The following is a 17586-nucleotide window of genomic DNA, read 5'->3' as shown; positions in this document are numbered from 1 at the left end:
GCATTTACTAGCTTTAGGCAAATCTGCATTCCTGTGGGTCTCATTTCTTCACCTTTCCTGCCCACCCCCCGGGAATGCTGCCGGCATGGCATAAAATGACAAACACGGTAGGCCTTGACCAGTATGAACTGAAACACTTGGCCTCATAGCCCAGAGCTTACCTCTGCTTTCTGTCCACCCCGAAAGCTGATGCCATCAGAAATGCAGGACTGGAATTCAGCAATGGTGTAGTACTCCACTTCAACAGAAGGGGGCTCTGGCGGCTTCGGTAGTTGGAATCCCTAACAGAGAAGGACCCAGTGAGCAAAAACCCACCTGATCAGGACAGTAACAAGGCCAGGGACTGGTCCTGCTCAGTGCTCAGGGGTGAGTGTGGCTTGGACAGCAGCTGGCCTCAGGCTGTATCTGTCACCTGAGTATCAGGGTACTGTACGTGCCCAAAAGATTCTGCTCCGACAAGGCTTTCTAATGATACTCAGGAGTCGCCTGAGACTTGTCTGAGACAGCAGAAAGATCATTATTAACTCATCAATTCCTGCCCTTACATCTCTGAGGAGCTCCTGGGTGGTGCAAAAGGTTAACGCTCTCAGCTGCTAATGGAAAGATGGGAGGTTTGAGTCTACCCAGAAGCGCCTCGGAAGAAAGGCCTGGCAATCTACTTCTGGGAGAAAAAAAAGGAAAATCAGCCATTGAAAAGCTGTGGAGCTCAGCTCTACTCTGACACCCATGTGGCTGCCATGAGTCAGGGCTGACTTGATGGCAACTGTTTTTTTTTTTTACATCTCTGGAAGTCTAGTTTCCAGATGCCTCAGCTGGGTCCCAAATGAAAATTAAAAAGCGGAGGAACAGCTCTAACAAAGCCCAGGTACACTGCCCTGTGGGAGGGGAGAGCCACCATCCCTAAGGCTAAGTGTGAGGGGCTGCAGGTCTGCCATCTGACAGCAGAGGCAGGGCAAGGCAGTGCGCCCACCTCCACAGGTGAGCTGGGAGTATAGGAGACAGTGGGGCTGGAAGAGAAGAGCCCTCGGTCAGTCATCACAATGATGCCAAACTGTCAGGCAAATGTTGAATAAAACCGGGATCCTTTATTTCTGTGCGCAGGGAAGGGTGGAACCCACTGGAAAGTCGAAAAGTTTTTTAGACGCTGGCGCATTAAGTTCTAAACGTGATATTCAAGGACATTTACAGTTTGGCCTCAGCCCATGATTTGCTGGCCACATCTGTTTCACAAACATTTACTATAGGCCTACTGAGTGCCAAACTCTGTTCTAAAGCAACAGGTATCCAGCAGTGAACCAAATGGACAAACCCCACCCTCGTGGAGTGTGCATTCTAGCTTCCCCTGTCTCCATTTCAGCCAAAGTGGACTTCACACCTCCCCACTACTCCCTGTACTGCTCTTCCCTACAAAAGGGTTAAAACAAAACAATTTTTAAAAAGTGAAGAAGGGGGGAAGCAGCTGTGATATAGCGAGAAGACCTGAGAAGACCTCTTCCTTGAAGCTGGACCCATGTGAGCACGCATTCCAGCTCAGCAATTCACAGCTCTGCTGTGTGGTCTCTGGCCTCTTTGAGCCTCAGTTTCCTCGTCTATAAAATGGAACTAATAACAGAGGCAGTAAGGAGATTAAGAGAGAATGGACATGGCGTCTGGCCCAGTGCCAGAACGCTCCTCTTGGCATGCTTCTGAATTCCTTCATCTTTCCTTGTCCTTCAAGATTGAGCATATCCTAAGCCTGCCAGTCAAAGCTAAGCTGCCGTGGGTCAGAGTGAGCCGGTGGGGGGATGAAGCTGGTCTTGAGGGACAGGGCATGAATTAGCCAATTGTCCATGCCCTGGTCAGTGCTCAGTCCTGTAGCTGTGCCTGTTAGAAGACATGGCCCTAGCTTGCCCCAGCCTGGACCCCTGGCCTGGTGGGATTCACCCGGGCCTAAATGGAAGCAGCAGTCCTGCCTCAGCAATCCCTGCACTGGGTTAGTGTGGAAGAAATTACCCCACTCTTGACAAAACCAAGTCTGCCTGGAAAAAATAAGCTGAGAGAAAAGGAAAACTCACTGTTTAGCTGTGTAAAACCCAAGGGGAAAAAGAGAAACTCTACTGGGGCCGTGGACCAGGACAAGGAGGGCTCATCTCCAGGGGCCAGATCCTCGAACAGCTTATGTTCATGGAGGGCCTGCTCCTCCAGGCGCTGCTACTATCCCCTCGCCTGCACCCAGTGCAGCCCTCTACAGACATCATCTCGTTTAACCCTCCTAACAGCCTGAGGAGATGGCTGGTACTGCCCCTACTTCACAGGTAAGGAAATCAAGGCTTCTGGAGGGGTGAGTGACTTGCCCAGGGTCTTGCTGTTCCTAAGTGTAAGAAGTGGAATATAAATTCATGCCTGGCAGGCTTGAAGTCTCTTTCTTTCTGCTGTACCCCACTGGCCCTGATAGCAGGTCCCCATTCTTGGACTCTCGGCCTGCCACCAGCATTGCTGCCACCCCGAGCCCCAGCTCCTGGGTACATGTCTGTCTGCCTGTGGGTCTGAACACCAGGAAACCCCACCTAGAGAAGCCAGGGACCCCAGAGTATTAGATTCTACATGAGCCAGTCCTTGGCATCGCTCCTCCCTGGAGGCTGCTCGCTAGTTGGCCCTCTGCCCTCCCAGCTCCGGCATCAAGCTATATCCGCTGGGCAGTTTTCAGCAAGGCAGAGTTGAAATGCCTCCAGGTCAGCATGGACAGCAGTCCCGTTGCCAGTCCCTGGCAATACCCCGCCTGGACACTCTCGCCAGCCAGTCTAAATGTTTATGTCTGCCAGTGCAGTGGGTAGGGACGGATTTATTTAGTTTTGCAGTGCAGTGGGTTTTCAAATTATAACATCCAGCCAGGCCCCCAGAAAGGCTGGGGTCTGCAGGCTTCCCTCTCTGCCACCACCCCCACAAAGCTAGAAGCCCAAGCAGCATCCCGGAAACCACTAGACCAATATTTACAGCCGCGAGACTGTCAATTAATTGTGGGGCTGTTACAGTGTACCCCCAAAAAAGGAATAAGAAATCATCAGTGCACATACCAGGCTGGATTCTCTGCGTGGTGGGGGCCTTGTCCTCAGGTTTGGGGAGCCTAGAAGAAGAAACATGGCTTCAGAAATCCCAGCCAGCAACGGCAACAGTCCTAGCCTGCCTTTCCTAGGTGTGGCCGCCGCCTGGTCCCTGGAAGTTCACGCTTTTGTTCTGTTTATGAAGGGCCCCGACTCTCTAGTTCACTACAGGGAGTATAGTTGGGTTTTTTCGATCAGCAACCACAGACCTTTAAGGTTCCCTGGCTGTGCTCTGGGGGGATCCATGAACCTTCTAAAATTATATGCACATTTAAAAATGTCTGGACATAAAGGCATTTTTTTCAGGAAGAGTATAAAGCTTTATCAGATTTTCAGAGTTAGGAGCAGGGACCATGTCTATTTTTTGCTTACTGCTAAGTCCTTCAAAGATAGCATGTCAGGTCAGAGTGGGTCCCTGATAAATATTAGCCATGTGATACCCAAAAGGTTTCAGGCATGAGAGTCCAGAGCTAAACAAAAACAGTTTTCCTCCAGATTTTAAGAATGGCTGGGCTTTTTTTCTGAAGGCACAAAAAAAAGCTGGTTTCCCTGCCCCCGTAATATAGAACAGTTTAACCTTCAAACAAAGCCATTGTTGGGCCAGAGATGGATGGTGATGGACATATGGGGGGCATCAGATTGCCGGGTTTCCCCATGAGTTTAAGAATGCCACGTTAAAAATTTGCCTGTGGGGAGTGGTAAAGTCCTGCTTCCAAGTCCTGTAGGTTTCTGTTAACAAGAAGGTGAAAAAGCAGGAGGAGGCAAGGCCCAAGCAGCCTTGTACACAAGGGCCACGTTAAACAGCCCAGGGAAATTGAAAAAAAAAAAAAAAAAGACTATCATTCTATCTTGATTATAAAGCCTTTACTCCAGAGAAAACTACAGCAATGCTTCTTGCTTTGGGAATACATTTATCTGTAAAGTGGCTCTCTACTAGAGGAGGGAACACTATCTTCATTGGAGGAGTTGGGAGGGATTGAGTCATTCACACTCCTTGTCTTGTCCACTCTTGTGACGAGCGTCATATAATTTGATAGAGTGAGGGTCAGCTGATTGGGTGAGGCTGGGGCAGGGATGTCTGTATCTCAGGAAAAATATGACCACTCTATAGAGGGCTCTGTAGCGAGGACCCAGAGGTCAGTGAGGCTCTTACTGATCTGGGCCCTCTGAGGGGCAATCCTGGCCACAGCTGGAGAGCCCTGGGCCAGCTTGGAGACAGTCCTCTCGGGGATGCCCAGGGCGCTGCCGTTGGAGGCATTGCAGAGGATGGGCAGGCTGATTTCCTTCTTGGCGATGGGGGCCTCGGAGCCCTCGCCTTCAGCTGGTGGAGTGTCCTTGTCTCCAGATGCCTTCTTGTTCAGCAGGTTGCTGATCTCCATGATGTTCCCAATGATCTCCACTGGGCCTGCCAGATTCTTCTTCCGTGCCGGCAGGTCATCCTTGGCCTTCTTCAAGTAGGATGCTGGTGCCCAGCCCTCTTTGCCCAGGTATCTATGGGGAGGAGTGGGACATGCTGCAATTAGAGCACTGATGAGGGACCTCATGCCCAGTATCTGGTTCTAGCATCTGGCCTTCACTGGCTGAACCTTCCTACCATGTTCTGTAACAGAATTGGCAATCCCACTACTGGACCTGAGGTAGAAAAGACACCCAGGCACTGCTTCCTCCTTTCCAACTCCTTTTCCTTTGTCTGCTCCCTCTTAGGGTAGGCTCTCATTCTCTGCAAAGTCAAAATTTCAGGTGCCCAAATGGAAGACTTCACAGTGGTTTGTCTATCTCACAATCAGTCGAGGGTAATTCCAGAGATTAGAAATGAGAACGTGTGGATGTAGAATATACAGTTAATGCTCCATAGGGAAGAAAAGCAAAGAGCTGCTACGGGTGATAGTCAGGAAATCTGAATTCTAGTCTATAGTACCTTGGACAAGTCACTACTCTGGAGCTCAGTTTATTCTCTTTTGAAAACTACAGGGATAGAGTAGCTGCTCAAGTTTATCCGGCAGGATAAATATATTGAGGCCAACTAAGATGTCTATAAAGAAGAATGACTGAGTGGGGTGGGTATTGATACTACTGCAGGAGCAGACAGACAGATCAAGGACATAGAGTATGTCCACAAACAGATCTAAGGGCATAAACCTAAGGGCAACATTTCAAATAATGGGGTAAAGCTAGATTATTCAGTAAGTGCTTTGGGGACCACTTATCATCTAATTAGGAAAAACAAATAGGATCCTGGCCGCACACCATATAGAAAAATGAAAATCGTGACTATGTATACAATCTTGGGGGTAGAGAAAGTTTTTCTAAGTGGGGCTCCAAAAGCAGAAACCATAAATGAAAAGACTAATGCATGACTGGAGAAGATTAAAATCTGGTGTGGCAAAACAAAACAAAACAAAGCCAAAGTCCATAAACAAAAGGGAAAAGCAAATGACAGGGCTGAGTTAATTTTAGATGATTAAATAACTTCTTAAAACAAGCTTTTCCCTTTTTAACCCATGGTGGTGTGCTTCTACACAAACCTACTGAGGACTTACTTCCTGGTCTGGCAGTTGCTGGCCAGTGCCCCTGAGTCTGGTTTTCAGTGTCCCTGTCTGCTCCCTGAGATACATCTGGTTCTTTAGAATGGCTCATAGCTCCTCCATGCCAGATGTCTGACACCCCCTTCCCCGACCTGACCTTGCTCTCGGGTGCTCACGAGGTGGGAGACAAGGGATGTGAAAGCTGAAGTTCCTAACAATATGTCTGAGCTTTGCTGGAAAGTTCAGGTAGGAGGTGGCTTCTTATGTTCACAGCCCAGGAATGCCAGGCAGGTTGTCCCAAGCTGGCCTAGCAATCCTTGTGTTTAGGGTTTGGAAGGCAGGCATCAGTGGACAAATACATGGAAGCCAGGGGGCTGGCCCAGCTTCCTGAGGTAATGGATGTAGACAGAAGCACACATTTTTAGGGGTGGATGGAAGCAACTAATAAAAATTCCTAACCTTACATGTGAATGAACCAAGGCTCCGAAAAGTAAAGCAAGCAGCAGAGGGTCATTCTGCTGGCCATTGACAGCACATGGTCAAGCCCAGCACTCTTGCATTTCAGAGAAAAGATAAAGATGGACCAGCTGGGCCTTGCAGGCATTTCACTATGGGAGCATCGCAGAGATATGGGGACAGGGCTCTCGTGGGGTTGATGGTCAGGCCTGCTCACTGCCCTGGGCACTCCCATTTTAAACCTCTTTGTATTCCTTCAGCGTTACACGGATAAAATTAGATTCTAGGCTGAGAAATGCAGGGAATCAGAAGCGGCTATGTGTGTCTAGGGCCAAATTCTGCTCACATCTGCTTTCCAGTTCTGGAACATGGAATGACTCCAGAGGGAAGCAAACTGGAAAAGGAGGGATGGAGAGAGAGGGAGTGTGTGTGTGTGTGTATGTGTATGTGTGCGTGTGTGCGTGCGTGCGCATGCGTGTGTGTGTGTGTGTGGTGTGGGGGGAGGGGGGAGAAAGACAGGAAATGAGGATCAACACAGAGCCTGGAATGTTGGGAAATGGCATATTTAAGGGAGTGTCTGGCAGCTTTCTTAAGGTGGAATCTTTTCAGCAGGACTTTCTCAGTTTGAGTTCCTGCTGGCTAAAGGGATGGGGCTGACTAGGAGCAGCAGCTCAGGGTGACTTTGTTGGTCATTTCAGAACACTCAAAAAACAAAGTAGTCTTGTAGTAACTTCCTGGCAAGTGAATTAGGCTATCAGCCCACCAAAATGTTTGCCGGCCTTTCCATTTCAAACATGAGGGTCTAGCTGTGAGCAACACATGTCCAGGCACACAGCATCCTCCACCCAATACCTAATGGGGCAGAAAGGACAGAGAAAAAAAGGCTGCCCTTTGTCACACAAGATCACACTGAGGTTCAATCTCCATGTGGCTGGTGACGTTCCTGTCGTCAGCAGAGACAGATTCTTTAACACCATCATAGTCTACTGTGTTCTGAGCAACTACCTCACCTCAGTCCAAGCGGACCACAGCACAATCCTGTCCCTGCCATGGGAGACCCCTCAGAACATATATTCTCTTCACGAGAGTGGGCTGGGAGGCATCCCCAGAACCCAGGTGCGGACTGTCTCTGTTTCAGGCACAAGAGAAGCTGGGCAAAGTCAACACAGCAAAGCCAGTCCCAAAGGAACCAAAAGCCATCCCTGAGAGCAAGTTCCCCAGGAGGGAAGCTGGCTGGCCTCGGGGCCCAGGGCAGAGGGGCTGAGAAGGGCAGGACCTGGTAGGGCAAGGGTGAGTGAGGCCCACAGGGTTTAGTTTGCTTCCAGGAGGGTTGAGGGAGCTCCCCACTCCCCTGCCCATACCCCCAAATGGGTTTCTCAGCTGCGAAGTGTGAACAGGTCCTGGGAGAGGAAGGGGGCAGGAGAAGGAAGAGGTCTCTGATGACCTGAGCTAGGACTGGGCTCAGGTCTCACGCTGCTCCAGCTCTCACCATCAAGTGAGCCATCCCTGCAGAGCAGAGCGGAAGGGCTCTGGATCAGCCTGCATCTGCCGGGGACTCTGAAGCCAGAAGCCCACATCTGGGGCTGAGTGCTAGGCCGTGGGCAGCAGGGGTTGCCTGCTGGGACCTCAGTGAGGCTCTTGGATGCCAGTGCTCCAGGCAGCCCTTGCTGCACAGCACGCCAGGCAGCCCAGAGCCGGACACAGAAAACCAGATTCAGATGTGCTGAGCCATTCTGGCAGATGTGTGGGGAGGGATTGCACCACAGCCTGCAAGCTGAGCCGGGGCCTCTGTGCCCCGCTGGCTGTGGCTCAGCCTCTGCTCTACGTGTCCCCGGGAGACAATCTGCAAGATGAGCACTGTCAGGTCGAGCTTTTCAGCTGGGCAGAGTTGCAGCAGCTAAGCCCCTGGGGTGCATGCAAAGCTGCTGCAGGTAACTAACAGGACTTTGAACTAGGCTTTGATGCCCAAGACCCTGAGGCCTGGAGGACAGGGGAGGGAAAAAGCATCTCGCTCCTCTACCAGCACTCCTACCTGATGTACCACCAGCCCTCCAAATTCTTCCGGATCACCTCCACGGTAACGCCCTTCTCAAAGCCAATCTCGTCCTTGCTTTGGCTGGTGTAAGGCTGCACGGTAATGTACTTCTCCTCTGCAGGTGGTGGGGAAGTGAGAAAGCCCATTATTTGAGGTCGGGATGCCAGTCCTCCTTCCTGTCCCTGCCACCCCTGGCCTGGCTTAGCTGCTTGCTGAGATGCACTGGGTCGGCCTCTGGCTTTTCCAGGGAACTGATCTAGCCACAGTGGGTAGAGGCAGGGAGGTCATAGGGACAGGGCCCCTGCTGTGCAGTATATGCCAAAGCCAGCCAGGACCCCAGTTTCCCAGGCAGGTAACTGCTGTGACCTGGTGTCTACAAGGCCCCAGAAGCTCGCTGGGCTGAGGGCAGGGTTAGGAGCAGCTTGTTCCTCATGGATCCCAAGTCATAAAGTATGAGACCAGCCCTTGGTGTCCCCTGAATGCCTCAGGTCCCCGGCACACCGCTCCTTCCCTGAACATGCCTTGCTCCCCTGGGTCCCAGATGTGCTCTCCTAGCCCTTCCCCCACCTCCACCTCTTCAAAGCTTCCTCATCTGATCTGCAAATGGCTCCAGGGGCACCTCCTTGGTCACTCGTTAACACCTGAGGATTCACAGGTCACAAGTTCTAGAATGGTTATGTGTATTTTGTTATGAAAAGGGTCTGTGGTCAAATAAGCAGTGGAAACAAAACCAAGGAGTAAACACAATGAAGCCTCTCAGAGCCCCACGTGGGCAGATGCGCATTGGCTGCTGGGGGAGAACACCACCTGCTCTATTCTCACGTCTGCTTGCCAGGCTTGAGTCTACCAAGGCCTTAACGAGGCACCCTGTGGAATCTCAGGAAAAAGACAGTTGTTGGGGGGCTGGGGCAACCTGTTGTCATTGCCAGTATCCTTCAACCTCCCTCCTGGCAGGGTGGCCTGGGACCTCTCACATGGGTCCTTGCTTTGGCTTCTAGGGAGGGGCTTCTTCCCTTGTTGCTGGGGTCCAGCTACATCCACCCTCAACGAGCCCCTGACAGGTACACCTGAAGCTGGGGACTCCCTGACTCTGCCTGAAGCTGAAGAGCTCCTGCCTCCTGGTGGAGCCCCTCCTGCGGGCTCAGGAAGGAACTCACCTGCCCACCCACACACTCTGAGAGAACAGAGCAGTGATAGATGGTCCTGGACTGATGCTCTGCCCTTTGGAGGGTTGCCCTGAGCCTATGTGGTCCTCTGCAGCCCAGGTGTTCTCCTGGGGCCGAGACAGGGCTTGGCATACAGTAGGTGCTCCAAAGGGATTATCAACACCATCAGTAGAGAGAAAGGCAGGACTGAGCAGGGGCAATAGTGGGGGGCTTTCCGTGAGCTCAAAATAGCAGGATGCTGATGCAGACGCCTCTCCAGCCCAGCTCTAGCTATGACAGTCTCCCGCTGGATTCCCTGCTGCACCCTGATGGGCAGCCTGCTGTGGGAGGGCCATCTGCTCATCCACCTGGGTTATCAGGACCCTGTCTGCAGCCTGTGCTGGGCTGACAGTTGCTCTCTTTGGGGTGGAAGCAGCAGCCCACCAGGCTATGAGAACAGAACTGATGGCTGAGTCCAAAACGCTGCCAAAAAGCAAAAGGTGGTTATGCGCCACTGGAGCCTCCAAAACTGTTCAGCAGGCCCTTCTCAAGTGCAGGCCTTTCTCGGCATTGGTGTGGGCAAGGCCTTGCTCCTGGAAGCGTTCAAATTCCGCTCCAGCCATGCTGGGGGGAGCTGCCAAGGACGCCTGAGAAGGCCAGGCAGCCAGATTCTGACTTGGGCCTTTGAGAAGTGCAGCGTTCAACAGGACAACCCTCCACTCTCCTGCCTGGCTCCTGGGCCTGCTCCATTTTCCAGTAGGGTATGGTAAACCCCGGCCTGGGCGGTGGCCAGACGGGTAGCGCCAGGGCCCAAGGATCCAGGGTTCTGAGGTTAGGGCGAGGCAAAGCCTGGGCTCCACATCTTGCCTTTGTTCAGCTAGGCTATTTTTAAACGCCTGTGGTTCAAGCAGGAAGCCATCATTAAAGTTTTCCTAGGCAAGGTTGCAGAGAAAAATGACAGTTCTTCTCTTGGGGAGATCAGAGGAGCCCTGTTCTACCCTCAGGTCAGAGAACAGGACCCATGAGCACCTCCTGGAGCTCGGTCTCCTAGAGCTGCCAGGCCCCAGCAGCAGCCTCCCCACATGCCTGATAAGGACAGTCCCACGGGCCATGCGTGGGCCTGCCCCCTGACCCTCTTGGGATAGGAAGAACCAAGAATGTCATTTGAGCTGAGGTGCTCCCTGCAAAAGGCCCTGTTCTGGGTGGCAGGGGCAGGCCTGGGGCTGCTGTGGGCACAGATATCTTAAAAGTTCATGTGCTTCTGTGAGCACTCTGGGTTGGCTCAGAGGCTGTCCTGCCCAGTCACCATGGAGGTTCCAGGGGATGAGAATTCAGAGCGCTGGTCCCAGGCAGACTGGGCTGTCAGACCAACTCTTTCATTCGTCTGAGGGCTCAGATTCTGCCAGGGTTTGGCTCAGGCGGCAGAGGTGTGGATTACCTCCAGTGGACACAGGCCATGTGGGCCCCAGGCCTCCGCACTCCCAGGTTTCTCCAAGAGGGGAACAGAGAAGATCCTCCACTGGCTCTGTCCAGATGGAAGGATGTGGCCTCAGCAGTGGCTGAGCCATTCAGGTTGGTTGAGGCCTCTGGAAGAGACGCCCCTTGGGAAACAGAGTTGAGGGAAACGGGGGCTGGGAGCCCAGGAGGAATTGTGGGGCTCCTCAGGCTTCTGGGAAGCATGGAGGCCATGGTGACTCTGACGTGCTATCAAGTGATGGTGGCAACCCTGCCTCGGGGAGGGTTCACCAGGCCACCAGTGGGCTGCTGGGTGGGTGGGTTGCGGGGGAGGTGGACAGGCCTGTTTTGGTTTTGGAGGCAGGGGCTAGAGAACCCTGCAGTTTCCAAACCACAGAAGCCTCCTCTTTCCAAACACTTTCCTCTCCGTCAGCAGTCTCCCTGCTCCCCTCCCACACTCCCCTCCAACTTACTCAGCCCCACAGCTAGAAGCTTTCTGATTCCAGAGGCCCAGTTGGCTGAGGGAACAGAAGTGGAGGCCCCAGGAAGCAATGCCTTTCTCTTGTCTAGTTAGCTGATGACCCACTGCCTGCCTCCCCCATCAGCACTGTTGCTTGCAGGGAAGTTTCTCCAAGCCAGCTTTCTTCAGGTTTTTCTTGGCTGCTTGATTTAACTTAACCCCATATGGCTAAGGCTGGGAAATTATGTTTAGGTCTCTTATTTTAGAGAAAGGGTGAGCAAGCCCGCAGTTGTGGGCTAGTATTTTGCTTTTTTGTACCTGCATATATATGATTCTAGAATTATACATTTGGTTATTTGTATCTACATACGTCACCATACATTTGTGGCTGTGATTGCCTATGTGTATGCGGTTAGTATATAGGGTTGCATATATGAGGCTGGAGGAGCCCTGGTGGCGCAGTGGTTAAATGCTCAGCTGCTAACAGAAAGGCTGGAGTTTGGAACCCACCAGCCACTCTGTGGGAGAAAGATGTGGCAGTCTGCTTCCGTAACGGTGGCAGTCTGCTTCCGTAAGGATTTACGGCCTTGGAAACCCTGTGGGGCAGTTCTACTCTGTCCTATGGGGTTGCTATGATTTAGAATCTACTTGCCGGCAACGGGCTTGGTCTTTGTATGAGACTGTATGTAAGGGGTTATATGTCCTTGTAGGTGCTGTTGCAAGAGCTGTGTATATGATGTGACCACAAGCAGTGAGTTCTGGGTACAATGTATTCCTGACTGTAAATGATGTACACACGGAGCGGCTACGTGTGGCTGCGTAAATGGAATTATGTATGTGCTGTGTGTGGTACCCAGGGTGGTAGCTCTGTAGTGATGTCCGTCCTTTGGATGTAACTGTACTCCAGTGCTACCTGTGGCTGTCGGTGCTGTGCACGGTGGTCATGCTTTGCCAGTTGGACATGTGGGTTCCAGGGTTGTGGCCATGTGGAGGTGAACAGAGTCATGTCTGGGGGCTCAGTGTGTGATGGTGTCTGGAGTAGATGCTAGAAAGGGCAGGGGAAGGCAAACCTTTATCCTGCTGTGGTTTTCTGGGCCTGTTCCCCAATCTCCTTTGCTGCCAAGGCTCAGGGTTGCTTCCCAGCCCTGCCCCGCAATGCTGTCCCAGCCCTCTCAGCTTGGGCTGACCTTTGCTTTACATTCGGTCTGTTCTTGCTGTGTCCTGGACTCAGCAACATCCAGTGCTGGGAGGCGCCAGAGACTCCTGGCTGGACGGACATCCCCATCAGAGCTAGTTGGGGCTGTATTCTCGTGCAGGCTGGCTCTGGCTTTCCTTGCCTTTCTAGTTTCCCTGGAGCTGGCTAAGGAGGAGGTTGTGGGCTAGTGCTCCTTTCTACTCTGTTCCTGAGCAACTGCTAGGATAGTTTTGGCCAAGGGAGCCCTGTCTCAGAGGAGGGAGGCAATGCAAGGTGGGGGCGAGTGGCGTGCCACTTCTTGACAAGCTCAGTTCCCTCAATCTGTAGCTTCCAGGACAAATGTGGCCTTTATAGAGCCCAGCTGCCCCTTCATCCCCCTCCTCAGGCCCCTTGTCCTGCTTCGGGTGGCCTACAACCACGTCCTACGTCCCATTCCCCAAGGAAGTCAGCAGAAGCCAGAGTCCTCCCCAGTGCCGCCCCAATTCCCAAGCAGCCCTCCTGGCCCTCCCAGATGCAGCAGAAGAGAAGACAGTCTGGCCCGTGAAACTGGGTGAGAGCCAAGGGCAAAGGAGAGCAGAGTCCCGAGGGGAGAGAGGCGTAAGTGAGAGAGGTGCCAGCTGCAGGGTTAGGAGAAGCCGCTCCCGCGGTCACCTCGGCTGTGCTGCCTGTTGACCATCCCGCCCAGGGTCCACCGGCGATCCAGACGCCGCAGATGGGCCTTGCGTCTCTTGGACACTGGTGTGGGAGATGGCGATGGAGCACATGGCCGACAGGAACCAGTGGAGAGAATGGAGATGCAGATGAGATGGGGTGGGGTGGGTGGGAGGAAGGGATGGAGGGAGTGACCGTCCACACTCCCGGGCCTGAACTGTGCCCCAGGGCGGCCAGCATTTAGGAAAAAAAACCCAACCAGAGCCAAACCCTGGACATTAAGCCCAAGCCTAGAAGGGGGCTAAAGAACTCAGAATTTCAGCACCTCAGAGAGGAAAAGGATCTCTTGCTCCAGAGTCCAGTGCCAGGAAACCCCCAGGGATGGGGAGATCACTGTGTCCCCCCAACCCCATGCTGGACAGTGATGACTCCCAGCACCCAGCCTCGTATCCATTCACTCTCCAAGTATTCATTGAGAATGTGCACCACAGGCCAGGCCCCAGGTAGAAGAGTAACCAAGCCTAAGAGAGACTTGGGGTCCCTGCCTTGTGGTGGGTCTAGCTTTTTCCACTCTGGGTCTTGTGTACATCTTTGCTTTCTCAGTCACCATCTGGATAGGTCTGGTGAGGGCAAAGACTTTGCCTTTCATCTCTGCATCCCTGGGCCCCAAGATGTTTGCTGAATGAAACACACAGGCCTTGGTGCTGACCCCTCTCCACAAGCATCCATTCAGATTCCGCAAAGAACACCCTCCTTGAGGTGCACCGTGCACTGGCTCTGGGGTGCTGCAGCCCAGCTCCAGATGCCGCTGCCTTCCCACGGGACTCCCAGGTGGAATAGGCACCAGACCAGGGCTCCAGGGTGCCACCTGGGCCCCACCTCCTGGCATGAAGCAGAAGACTGCCAGGCTGCCAGTTCTGGGGGAGGGAGGCTGCTGGTTAGTCGAAGTACAACTTTCCAGACACTCCATCAAGGGCTTCTGCAAGGTATCTGCTTTCCCAGGAGGAGGAGAGTGGCCATTTGACCTGGCTCTTGTAAGCAGGAGGCAGGATAAAAGGTTAGGAGGTATGGGTTCTAGTCCAGGCCCTGTGTCTCCCTGGTGGCTGTCCCTCTCTAGCCTCTATTTCCTCATCTGTCACATGGGGTGCCCTGCCTGCCCTGGCTTGAGAGAGACAGGGGCTGAAACACACATAACCAGTAGAACATAAACTAGGTCCTGTGTAGGGCCAGATCGGGAGGACCTCTCGACTCTGGCCTCCTGACTGGGGAGTGGGGGAAGGTAGGCTTTCTGCTTTCTCTGTACAGACAGGTGTTTCAGCTGACGCACAGACAAGGGGCCACCCTAATCATAACTCACATTTACTGGGCACTCATGAATGCCAGGCTCAGTTTAAATGATTCACAAGTATCATCTCACTTAAGCCTCACAAAAACCCTATGTGGTTGGTGCTATCCCCATTTTACAGATGGGAAAACAGGCATAGGGACGTAAAAAATTGCCTGCCAATGACGATGGAGAAGGTCTGACAGTGCGAAGAGGTTCTGGAGCTGGGGAAACCTGTTAGGTGGAGGGGCATCTGCCCTTGGGTACAGCAGCATGGATGATGTGGTCTGGTTTGCTGGTCCCAGTGCAGGTCCCTCATCATCCTGGGAGGAAGGCCAGTCATGGGACTGGAGGCCACAGGAACACTGGCAAAGACCCCGGGCCTAGCCTTGCCTCTGCCACAAGCTCACAGGGGGCTCTGCAGGCCTCTATTTCCTCGCCTCTGGGAGTGACAGAGCTGCGGGTGCACTAAAGCGCCTGATGAATGTGCTCTCACCATCAGTGTTGAGAGGGTGAGAGCTCCCCTAGCCCCCATGGCTAATGTTTCTGAATTCCATCCAGCACACCCAGCTTCCTGAGAAACACGAACATATGCCAGTGTCTGAGAATAGAAATAAACCCCAAGGACGAATTGTCTCTTTTCTTTCCAAAGCAATGAAGCACGTGCTGTGAGGAGGCCTTGATACAGGGCTCAGGGAACCTATGCTGGGATGGCAACAGGGCTGGGGCAGAGACGGCTAGAGAGAGGACCAGGTTGGGCTGATCTCTTGGGCACATGGCTCCAAGGGCAGAGACAAGTGAGCACAATGAAACTGCTGGGGTCATTGGCCCAGGGCCTTGAGATGTGATAATAGACTTCATAGCTGCCTGAGTGGTCAGGGGTATTGGCACATATGCCCTATCAAAAGCATGGAGAGGAACCAATTTTAAGGATGGTCACCCTGGGTGCAGATGTGGACACAAACACACACATAGCCTCTGAACACAGACCTGCACTGGCCTCCTGGTTCTCATGCCATCAAGCCCCAAACCCTCCCTCCTGGCTACCATTTGCTCTGTGCAAAGCACTCTCTCTCTGCTCCAACCAGGCTGGCCTCTCTGCCCACACGCCTCTCAGACTCTTTCCTGCCCTGGCCTTGTGCCCACTCAGTGTCCCAGTCCTCCACTGTCTGCGCAATATCTCCGCTCTGACCTCCCTGGTGTAGTCTTTTCAGCCAGGGTCTCAAATTCTACATACAAAGCCGCTCAGAGCTGCCCTTTCTGCTTCCAAGCAAAACGCTCCATGGAGAGGGTGCGGCATGTGGTGAGGAGCAAGGCAAAAGAGGCGGACCAGGGTTCAAACCTCAGTTCCTGCATCTGGAAAGGTGATGGTGGTACCCGTGTTCTCCCAGGGCATTTAAAGCACCAAGCTGAGTCCCTGGCAATTGCTGAGACATCTGAGAGGCTCTGGGAAGCCCCTAGAATGTGGAAGCAGGAAAGAGGCAAGGCCTGTGGACTGGAGACAAACTAGACCAGACCCAAGGTGGCTGCAGTGTCCAGGGACAGGGATTAGGTGGGGTATGGGTTCAACCCCAGGGTTCACGAAGCAGCCTACACACGCCTCAGGCCTAGCCCCTGGAAACTTGTCACAAGGTGGAAGTCCATTGTAGGGGCCACAGCTCTGGACAAAAAGCTGAAATGAAGCAGGCGGAAGGGTGGAGCCCAACTGCCCACTGAGTAACTGACATTTAGGGGAAGGATGAATAAGTCACTGGCACTCAGCAAGATGCTGGTTTTGGCCTGGCAGTGGAGGGTGCTGGGGGAGGAGAGGCTGTCTGGAGGTGGTTTGAGCCCAGTCCCAGGCCTCGATCCCCGGGCTCTCAGACACGCCCATCTGGACCATCTGCGCCGGCCGTTAGGAAAGTGCTCCTGCTGCCAGGACACAGGACACTTGGAAGTTATGAGACTGAGCCAGGAACTGGGGTGGCTCAAACTCCCCGGCTTGCTCTGGGGAATGCCCAAGGCCATAGCTGGCTGCCAGGGCAGTGTTGGCTGGGGGAGTAGGGCATGAGGGGCAGGCTCTTTGAAATGCAACAAGAAAGACCCAGACAGAGCTGAGCCAGGCTAACCAGAGGGGTAAGTGTGCCACGGCCTGAGCCACCCCTCCGTTCCTGAGACCTTGAGAAAGAACCAACAGACCTGCCTTCTGCATCTGCGCCTTGCCTGATCTGATAGCAGCGTAGCACGGACACACAGCAAAAGGGGCATACACACAGCGTCATGGGACCACCCTGGCCACGGGGGCACAGTGTGGGGCAGGGAGGCAAAGGCAGGGCTCTATGGGGTCTTCCAGGGTTTCTGGGAGGAGGAAGCTTTGAGGGGCGGGGGTCAAGCTCTTGGACTGTTCTCCCCAGGCTCTGCCCAAAGTTGCCAAGGCCTGAAAGCCATGACCCCAAGAAGATCCTCCTATATTTTTAGCAGGGCCACAGGGAGAGGCCTGGGGTGGGTGGTGAGCATGTGGGTTTCCTGGGTAAGATGGGCCTGAGGGAAGAAGCTGGGGGATTCTGACTGGCAGATGGTTATAGGGAGGAGCATGTGAGAGCGGCCTTCGGGAAAAGATGGAGTCACTCCTGGGGCCAGGAATGGGGCTGGCACCAATCCCCAGACCCTCAGGGCAGCCAGCCCCCTACCCCCGCCTCTTCATTCCCCTCTTGGACCTATAGGCCTTACCTTCCCCAGTCTTGGAGGTGTTGATGTCTGAGTCATCCCGAGTACCATTCTGTGCCTCCAAGTAGGTGGCAGGGACCCAGCCCTGTTCCTCAGAGGTGCTCACGAACCACCAGCCTGCAGAAGGGACAAGAGAGAGCACGGCCATGAGGGCCGAGCTGGGAGGGCAGAGGCAGGGTTAGAGCTGGGGCCCGGGAGGGAAGGGGCAGCAGAGGGCAGAGCACAGAGCAGACAGCCTGGTATGCCTGGCCCGAGTCCAGCTCCAGGAGCCTACATTTCCCTAAGGAAAAAGAGACGACATGCTCCCTGGGAAAAGGGCCTGAAAAACTTTGAGGTGCACTTATACAAATGTCTGACGAAAAAATTAAAAATGAAATAGAAACAGTGCTATGTCCAGTGTATGGTATTCTACCTTCTTGGAAAGGCCAAGGGAGCCCTGGATAAACAATAAAATAAAAGACCATTGAGGGTCTTTCAAACCTATCAGGACCATTGGTTTGGTCTGAAGTTTGGCTGCTTCTCTGCTTTCAAAGGCATCCAGGCCTCAGTGCTGC

At 53.4% G+C, this 17586-nt stretch overlaps 1 protein-coding gene across 2 annotated transcripts in view; it reads right to left on the bottom strand.

Moving 5' to 3' along the window:
* Positions 1-17586, bottom strand: part of SH3PXD2A (SH3 and PX domains 2A) — a 246157-nt gene that overhangs the window by 11573 nt on the left and 216998 nt on the right. Inside the window, exons 8-13 of one of the 2 annotated variants that reach the window (XM_010589010.3) lie at positions 17036-17149; positions 13003-13086; positions 8094-8211; positions 4234-4571; positions 3054-3103; positions 162-281 (exon numbers count right to left, since the gene is read on the bottom strand). In XM_010589010.3, the coding sequence (XP_010587312.1) occupies positions 162-281; positions 3054-3103; positions 4234-4571; positions 8094-8211; positions 13003-13086; positions 17036-17149 (824 nt within the window). The remainder of the gene's footprint in view (positions 1-161; positions 282-3053; positions 3104-4233; positions 4572-8093; positions 8212-13002; positions 13087-17035; positions 17150-17586) is intronic. The other variant, XM_064269355.1, reaches the window with a different exon arrangement.

Source organism: Loxodonta africana, chromosome 16 (genome assembly GCF_030014295.1).
Source record: "Loxodonta africana isolate mLoxAfr1 chromosome 16, mLoxAfr1.hap2, whole genome shotgun sequence".
In the NCBI taxonomy this organism is placed as follows: domain Eukaryota; kingdom Metazoa; phylum Chordata; class Mammalia; order Proboscidea; family Elephantidae; genus Loxodonta; species Loxodonta africana.
This window is presented reverse-complemented; position numbering and strand designations above follow the sequence as displayed.